At 35.2% G+C, this 9894-nt stretch overlaps 1 protein-coding gene across 1 annotated transcript; it reads right to left on the bottom strand.

The window, feature by feature from the left end:
- Positions 1-664: 664 nt before the first annotated feature.
- LOC113771685 (isoprene synthase, chloroplastic-like) lies at positions 665-5454 on the bottom strand. The gene is made up of 7 exons (XM_027316254.1): positions 5221-5454; positions 4325-4595; positions 3255-3627; positions 2245-2463; positions 2007-2145; positions 1603-1851; positions 665-1024 (listed from the first exon to the last, which is right to left on the bottom strand). The coding sequence occupies exons 1-7, from the start codon at positions 5452-5454 to the stop codon at positions 665-667; spliced, it is 1845 nt and encodes a 614-aa protein (XP_027172055.1).
- Between the last annotated feature and the right edge of the window lie 4440 nt (positions 5455-9894).

Genomic DNA, 9894 nt, shown 5'->3' with positions numbered 1-9894 from the left:
CAGTGTAAACATCCAAATTAGCTGCCAATGTTTAGCCCGAAAATTTCATAACCTTAACCCAAGATTAGGTGAGAGGGAAAAGTGGGAGTTTATGCTGGGGTTAGGGCTAGCATGAGCTATACAAAGAAGATTAATTTTGATTAGACCTTTGACTTGCTAAGTTGAGTCACATGCTGAGATACTTAAGCAAGAGGATATAATTATGGAAGCGTTGTCAAAAGTCAATAATACCTTCCAGTAATTAACAAGAGGTAGTAATGAGGTACAACTTGATGTTAAACAGGGTTTTGCTTTGTTGATCAAATGTTAATTGGACCAGCCAAGACAGGGAGGGCACGTTAGTTAAAGGTGGACCATAAGAAGAACAAGGTTGCTAAGAAGAGCATATTTTTCCGCCGCAACAGAAGGACTCAAAACAAGCAGACAGATCTTGCCTTGAATTTGTTTTCAGAATCCTGAATCGAAGCGCACACACACACACACACAAAAACGTACACACCCATGGAACATGCTTATATGGTTGGTCTCAGATTTTCAGAAACACCGAAGAACAAATGCTTTGAAATATTGGAAAAGTAAATATTTGTAACATTAGTAAACATGAGAAATGTTTGGCCTAAGAACAAATGCTTATAGTTGGGTGGTCTCAGATGTTCAGAGACACCTAAGAACAAATCAGAAAATGGCCCCTAGTGTTGTCCCCGTACTCGGTGGCATTATCTTCGGTCTCCCTCAACCGGATAGGATCGAGCAAAACTGACATGATGCGGTTTTTGGCTTTAACATCCGGTGCACTATGAGCATCTCCATGCTGATATTGACAGAGAGCAGTTCGAGCAAGATCCATAGCAACTTGAATGAAATTTTCCTCATATGGTGATTGAGACAACAATTGTTTGTTCATCTTCATCCAGCATTCCTCAATCATCTTGCTTATATGTTGTCTGGCAAACTCCTCGGACAGGCCAGTTTCATGCATGAAACATGTAATTGCATTGGTAGTTTCACCCCTCTCTATCTCCGCCTACAAAATCGACACGGTGATGTTGTAGAATAAGCAGTAGCATAGAAACAAGCAAAATGTGCATTCCGTGAAAGTCGTCACGCTTTCGGAGATTGTTACCTTTCATGTTGTGGCTTTTTTTTTTTTTTAAACTAATTTTATTGGCATTCTGCTTTTTACTAATGCCGCTCCACTTTCTTAATTTGTGCATTTCTTGTAAAACTTAGAACGGAGATGAAGTACAGTTGATAAAATTTTGTAACGACTCAACTATTTTTCTCTTCAAAAATTGACAAAACAAAAGTAAACTATTGGTTGAAAAAGGGGATTCTCAAGATTTAAATTAGAGTAAATTTTCTATAAATTGATAATGCATATATTATCATTGATAGATCCAAAACAGACGTGCAAAATTTGAATTTCAAATTTAAATTTTACACAATTGTCATTTATTTAAAATTGACAGCATATACACTATCAATGTACGATTGCATTTGTAGTATACTCCAAATAACACTTTTGTTGAGATTCAACCGAAATCAACAGCTAAACATGTCAAAATGTAGATTAAAATGGGATTGGTGCATGAGTACACGTACCGTCGAGGAACTCAAATCGTTGGTAAGACGAAAAATTATGCACGGCCAATGCAAGAAATCATGATGATAGTCCAAGCACTCTATGGCCTCCTTTGAGATATTTTCTGTGACCAGAAAGTAAGCATGAATTAGTTGCACAGCTCCAGACACTGAAATCCATCCATTTTCGATGTACTCATCAAAGTTTGGGGTGGCTTTCTTGTAAAACCATTGAGCTTCTTGTAAAAATGCTTTGCATAAATCTGCCCACTGAAAAATAGTATATGAACGAAAGTTAGACTCAATTACACCAGAGATCAAACTAATAATTGAGCAAATGTTTAATAGTATTAAGTTAATGAGAAAAATAGTAATTATGTTGGAGTGGAACGAGGAATGGCTGATTATATTAATCAATTACTTACTGCTTTTTTCAGTTGAGGAATGATGATCTCTCCTTTGTCCTTAAGAGTGTCGTAAGCCAAGTCGCTTATAGTGTTGTAAAGAGCAAGGAAGCATAGTTTCATATATTCAGGAAGATCTTTCATAGCATCAAGATCCCATCTGAAGCAAAACATATAGTTTGATAATCATAAAATGGAAAATAAAAATGAAAACAAAAGAAAATCGTCATAGCAAAATATCTAGTATTTAATTACGTACCTCACAATGGCATCTGTAAATTGCTCGAGTTCATCAAGTGAACCATAAATATCATAAATGTCATCGAGGACAGTGATCAGCGTAAATGCTTTGGTCACTGCCATTCGGCATTTACTAAATCGAGGCTCAAATGCTATTCCAACAGACCAAAAGAAGCTTTCCATTAGCCTGTCTCTTGCAAAGTCCAACTTGTCTGCTAACCCTACAACTTTCCACCACCTAAGAATGACCGAAAGCAAATCCGTTATATGGTAATCTGCCTATGTTGCTGAAATGCAATTCTGCCAAGAAAAACTTCCAGACTTCGAAATTGGAATAGTTAGCATCCGAAAGAAAGTATTTAGGTAGATTAGGTCTGCAGGGAGATACGAGGCCTCTCTTATTTGAGTTTTGTCCAGTTTGATCTAGTTGATGTAATTGTGAATTTAACAATATTTAGTTGTATGAGTTAATGAATTTTACGATTACACCAGAGTTGTAAGAGTTTACACTCAATACAGTAAGAATTACACCAACTGAATGGAACTCAACTGGAGAGACTTTGGATCCATCTACTTGTCCAATTTTAATCATTGGAGGCCAGATCAACTGTGATGTAGAAGAAGTGATGTGTCGGACAATTTATGATAATACAAGAAAAGCAATGCAAATATTTATTGGAAATTAAATGGCGCCTCACAAGTTTGATTTCAAATAAATTTGAGGTGTAAACAAGTTGGAGTAGGATATAGATAAATTATAGCATGTAACCTAGTTAGAGTAGGAAGTAAAAAATGTTGGAATGACTATTTTGCCGTGAAATGAACTCAAAATGGGCTGGTGAGTCCCCTAATCCCCAAGAGAACCCTGTAAAGCGAGTTTGCTTAATTATGCTTTTGGCATCGACAGTTCCAAAGGTCAACAAGACTCCTGCTACTTTTTTGTTTTTTTTTGGGGCGCAATAATCCTATCACTTATTTTAAAAGACAAATCCAGGCAATGAAATGCAAGTGTTTCCTGCTTGATCTTACCTCGATACTTCTTGAACTTCACTTTGATGCTGAGACTGAACCAAGTTGAAATCTAGCTTGGCTAATTCAAGCAGCACTTGATTTTTGGCACTTCTTTTAGCATATGCTTCAATACGCCACCTAGCCTCCAGCCTTCGCATTCTATGGTGATATGGAAGCTCCAAAGCATGAGTTATTTGTTCTGACATGTTTGAACCAACGAACTCTTTGGAATCTTTGAGATGTAGACTTGCGAATGATTTGGCCTCGTTTAGTATATTCTCTCCTTCATATGCAAGATGTGAAGCTTCAAACAAGCTCAACATTCCTCGAATTTCCCCGGCAAGGTTTTCATTAAAGTTGCCATTTTGGTCCTTAAATCTCTCAAAGATATCTGCATCTCACAAAGTTACTAAAGACTATTACCTGGGAAATTTCACAACCATGTTGCCTAAGCAACCTGAAATAGAGAGCTGAAACATGAAGGCTCTGTTTTATTTTTTTAAGTTTTTCCTTTTTAAGAAAAAGACCTTAAATTGGAGTGATAAAGTAATTAGCCTCCATAAGGACGCCAAAAAAGGTTTCATATAAAGGTACTTAAGGGATAAAAATGACTTGACTCCATTTATGCATCTTTATCCTTTACTGATGCCATAAACGTACACAACTATCCCTTAGACGGTTGATCACTAGCAATCGATCAAATGAAAATTGTTGATGCCAGAATTTGTACGAGGTATTGTTTCCCGACTCATGCGAGGTATTGTTCGCCTCGATCCTCCTCATTACATCAACAAAAATATTAAACCAGCATTGTACTTAAATTAATACAACAGTATGATGCCTTAAGGAGATTGTAGAATTTTCTTATGTTTAGGGTATAAAGTTAACCAGAAAATAAAGTTAAATTCTCGATTTGTGGTATCCAAGCAAAATCCTTCGCCACCATTTTGACAAAGTAGTTAAGTAATCTAGAGACATGACTGAATCAAAGGGATGTTGTTGCAATGACAGGAAAGATTCACAGCTATCCATAGCAGTACTCTTTTGCATCCAAAATTAGAGAGTTTGTTGCAAAGGGAATGTGTTACCTGGGGAAACCTCAAATCCATGTTGCCTAAGCAACCTGAAATAGAGAGCTGAAGTATGAAGACTACTCTTAATTTTTTCTCCAGTTGCATCCTCCAAATCTCGAAGCTTTTTAAGGGCAGTTTTAATTTTTTGCCTGTATCGGTAAGAGAGGCCAAGCTGGTCGATGTCATTAATCAGTTCAATCAGAGCCTGTGGATCCAGGTCTTCACAATCAAGCATGCTGCCAACTTCGTTCTCCAACTTATTTAAAATCTTTGTCTGATTTTCCCACTACAAAAGAATACAAAAACATATATTGGATACAAAAGAATAACAAAACAATGTGTTACGCAACAGAGTCTGGCTACAAATTTCTACCTACCCACAACATGTTAAATGTCCAAATTAGCTGCCAATGTTTAGCCCGAAAATTTCATGACCTTAACCCAAGATTAGGTGAGAGGGAAAAGTGGGAGTATATGTTGGGGTTAGGGCTAGCATGAGCTAGGAAGGGCTATACTCACATGCGGAGATACTTAAGCAAGAGGATATAATTATGGAAGCGTTGTCAAAAGTCAATAATACCTTCCAGTAATTAACAAGAGGTAGTAATGAGGTACAACTTGATGTTAAACAGGGTTTTGTTTTGTTGATCAAATGTTAATTAGACCAGCCAAGACAGGGAGGGCACGTTAGTTAAAGGTGGACCATAAGAAGAACAAGGTTGCTAAAAAGAGCATATTTTTCCGCCGCAACAGGAGGACTCAAAACAAGCAGACAGATCTTGCCTTAATTTCTATTACCCTACCATTACTATTATTAGCATTGTGTTTTAGACGGAGTTACTTCCTCACTTATTTCACATCAAACTCCTAAATAAAATTTCCTAAATGGATTAACTGAGAACATAATATACCTCATTATCTGTCTCACTAGTCGGCTCGAAGAGAATATGACTCCAAGAACTCGGCTGGTAATTAGCTGTCCGGCGGTCGATCGTCAGCTCTGCAGATTGATTACTGCATCTCGTTTGCCAAGTTTTTTGGACACGATACGCATGATGAAGAGGTCCAGATCTTGAATTTTTTTTGAGTATATTCAAATTAGGCTGAATGCAAGTTAAAGGAAATTTTACAAGAACTTGAACCATCTTGCAACGAATGAGATAAAGGCAGATATACAGATCAAACAAGGAATATGGAGTCTGTGGTTAGATGCAAAAATTACCTTCACGAAGGCCTCTTATATAGTGTTCTACTTGCCAATAAGCACTCTGCCATCACTGCTCCATATTGGAGAATTCACTTGTATTTTTTATATGATTGCTCTTTTTTTTTTAATATAGCTTTGTCTTTTCTTGCTAAAGTCCAATCGTGCAATTCTGCCAGAGGCTGTTTTTAGCCTGTTTGGATGGAACTTACCTGATGTAAAATGTGCTACTATGTATTAGGTGGGATAAGGTAAAGGAAAAGAAGGGAAATGAAACGATTTTATTTAAAAAATGCTATAGCCATTTTAAGCACATTCATTAAAGTAGACTCTTTTTTTGAAAAAAAAAAATTTTAAACCATTCTAACTTCCATTTGGGAGAGAGAACTTACATGTTTGGGTTATTGCTCTTTATCCATCCCTCTCCTTTTACTTCATGTACTGAAAGATACTCCTCTTGTCGGGCTCTTTGCTTCAAGAATTGATCACCTCAACAACATAAGCAATTTCGTGATGAGGAGCCACACTTCTTCTGAAGTTAATTATTTCTTTATGAAAAGAATAAATAAAAAGGGGGTTTTTAAGGAATTAAACTAAAATAATAGGAAGGCAAAAATTAAATAAAACTGAATCAATAAGAGACAGCTTCTAGTCAAAGAATTAATCTCGACTTTGAATCATTTAATTAATTATCGATGCAAGGGTAAAAACCACCTATTCATGAATAAATTGTTTATAGTTATCAATAAACTCTGACAACTTGATTCTCCTTGCTTCGTCAACCTACCACTCTTTACTTTGTCAATAACTAAGATACAACCACTAGTTACTTCGCTAATTAAAGACCATTAATTACTTCTCTAATTAAAAGAGAACCCTAGATGAGACCATAAAATGTAATGTTTTAACAATATTAATTATTCGAAAGGCCACCAATTCTAATCAATGGTTTATTTAAATTAGATTATATATTCCCTGTAATATATATTCAAAAGCTTCTAATGGAATAAAATTACATTAATTACCACAAAAATATGCACTTAAACATCAAATTTGGTTTCAATTAAGCAGTAAGAGTTTCACATGGGATCCGCTTAAAATCCCACGATGACCAAACTTTACAGCTAAATGAGCCATACACGTACCATACAACGGACTGTCAAAATTTTTCTTTTAAGCTCCATTTTGATCTAAAATTCCTGTATCAATTAACACAATATTTGACCAAAATTAAGAGAAAATACTCACAAATAAGATGCATAATTAGCTCTCTATCAGGAAAATATTTGACCAAAATTCAATATTGCTCTCAAGTTGTAAATGCATGCAATCAACAACTCCCAAGAAAATGGAAGCAATCGTCTAATCCAAGCATAACACATCCAAAAAGCAAGAGTCCTTTCCATCCAAATTCTATAAAGAGGATCAGGATCGTTACTTATATATAAGCATCTAAGAAAATTAGCTAATTTGTACTAAACATTAGGGTTGAAACTGAAGTTTTTCTAAATTCTACTACATGAAACAAAACGTTTTTCATTTGGCCCGTGGTGGCACATTACAAATTGCTTAGGTACATTTTTTTGTTTTTGCTTAGGTACATCAAATTTTCTAAAATTAGTATAATACCGACAAAGGTAACTTTTTTTTTTTTGGCATAATGGGGACAAAGTGCACCCACAGTCCATCATTAAAAATATTCAAACAGTAGAGGTGGGTGAGGAAGCCGCCGCACAATGTGTTACGCAAAATTAGTCTCACAGTTAAAACACATTCATGTTGCGTTAAATGCAAAGCAGTTAATAATAATATTTTATCAAATGAATTTGATACATGAACCTATTATAGTTCCTCTCCTAAAGCCACCACGAAAACTTAAATGCAAAACAGTTAATAATAATATTTTATCAAAATGAATTTGATGCATGAACCTATTGTTTGGTATTGACTGACAGGAATGACAATCAAAGTTAGCGGAAAAACTAAAAGGATGTGCAACAAATTTAGATTTGACATAAAGCTGGTTAAAATTTCCAGCTCGAAGAATAATTGTTCACTTGGCTTCTTGTACAATGAATTTATCCAACTTCAATCCTTTTCATTGAAAGAGATAGTTTGGGCCGTTCTTTTTTTGTACGCTTTTACAGTTTGTTGATAGGGTACGTAATTGCTATTATATCTGTGAATATTTTTTCTTGATATTTGCCAAATATTGTATTATTAGATAAATTCTACTCATATTTGATAATTGGTATTGACAGTAAGAATTTGGCAAGAAGAGAAGTAAAAGGTGATTTAAAGAAGATTCTTGGCCTGTTCCGTGTGACGGCACCTAAGTTTAGCTTCAAGTCCGAAGAGCTCGGAATTTGTTGTGCATGGCAGCTTCCCTACTTAAATTGAAATCCTTTTTCAAGATATTTGATTTTCGTTTTGTATTTGGAAACAATAGCTTATCTTTTGTCGATTGGCCGAATCTTTCTTTAGAAGGAAATTAGTAGTAGTAATAGCAGGAAAGGAAAGAAACGTAAGGAGTTGGGATTCTTGGCTTTCGTGATTTTAGAAACATTATTGTTCCGGGTCCGAGAGAGAGAAGGCGGCTGGCCCCTTGAGGTGATTAGCCTAGAGAAACAGAAACAAGGAGCCGCCGTCTCCTCCCTTTTGCTTTCTTTTCGTTATTTTCCATTGTTGATCGCTCGTGCATCTTTTATCAATGAAATTATTTGAATTATTTTTAATAGAGAGTAATTAATTTTTTTTCTAAATCAAGAAGTGACGAAGAATTTGGTTTAATTACATATGTAAGATCTAACTGTTTTTATTAGTTTCTTTTATTCATTAGTATTCGAATGTGTTATGATTTAACTTCTTATGGTTATTTTGTTATTCAAATATCATAGCCATCTAATATTTAATTCAACTTAACAAACTAATACCAGTTAAAACAGTTGGATCCGTAATTATTTAATTGTCTTGAATTGGTGGCGACTAGTGTGATTGGTTTGATGTTAGAGAAACATATGATCTAATTTAAATAAACCTTGGTAATGTGTTTATTAATTAGAACATGGCCTCTCCAGTTTCTAATGCAATCAAAAAATTAAATTTTATGGACATACCTAGGATTGTTTCTTGATTAGAGAAGTAGTTAACAGACGTACCTTAACTATCGAGACGATAAAGAAAAATTAGTTCTCATCGCGTGTTTGGCAACTATAATATTGTTTATTAACGAATAGATGAAATAAATGAAATAATTATTGCATCGATAACTAGTTGTATGAACCACTTCCGAAGTTATTTCCTTGGCTAGAGTTTGCCTATTATTGATTTAATCTTAACTTTCTTCTGTTTATTTGCTTTTATCTTCATTGATTATTTGTTTTAATTTTCCAACCCCCCCCCCCCAATTTAATTCTTGCTTATAAAGAAATAAATCATCTAGTCCCTGAGGAGACGATCCTACTCACTGCCATACTCGAATTTAAGTTTTTAGACTAGGAATTTTAATTTTGGTGGTTTGACACCCAACATTTGTCACACTCTGTTCTGAATACTCTTCGATGTATTTTTTTTTCCATGGCCTAATCTAAGATGCAATAATTTGTCAATCTATCTAAATTCACATCTCACTTCTTTAATAAAATTCCTCACCATATCTAACTCCATTCTTTGAAGGTTCCTTTTTGAATTCTCATCAAGCTCCCTCCTTCTTAGGTTTCTTGATTTTTTTTTTCTTTGAGCAGTTTTCTTGATGTTATATAATAGGTATACTTAGATTTCTTCTTCTTTTTTTTTGCCGCAATGTCCATCATTTCAATCATTGGCATGATGATTACCAACATCATGATTCCCTATGAAAGGAATAATCTTTTTTTTTTAAACCAAGATGCTTGGATTTTATTGCCTCAAAATAGTTCTTGAGAGGGACAGAAGCATGACCTCAACGATACAAGACAAGTACAAGAGACCTACTTACTTAACTCGACGTCGCCGAATAGACGAGTAGGATAGTTTATCCAACCGATATTCACCCCTAACTACACCTGGTAAGTCCCTGAAATATTCATAAATACATACCGATTCAACCAAGGCACACCCCACATTGGCTAGAACATTCGCAACCTTATTGGCCTCGCGATAGCAATGCTTGATAGAGCGGTTATTTTGCATACTTTGCACTATTATTTTATCCTAATTATGGCTACTCATGGTATTAAGAATTGGGATTTTGCTCTTATTTCACATTTGTGTAAATTGCAGGTAGTTGGCGTTAAAAGTAATCTTTTGAGGCAAAATTCCAAAAGACTCTTTGTTTCAGGGCATGCTCACACCAGAAACTGAAGAGACCTACCTAAAAGCTGGACCCGCGGGCTTGATAACG

The sequence above is a fragment of the Coffea eugenioides genome, chromosome 5, assembly GCF_003713205.1.
Source record: "Coffea eugenioides isolate CCC68of chromosome 5, Ceug_1.0, whole genome shotgun sequence".
In the NCBI taxonomy this organism is placed as follows: domain Eukaryota; kingdom Viridiplantae; phylum Streptophyta; class Magnoliopsida; order Gentianales; family Rubiaceae; genus Coffea; species Coffea eugenioides.
The sequence above is the reverse complement of the archived record's forward strand: the minus strand, read 5'-3'. Positions and strand labels throughout refer to the sequence as shown.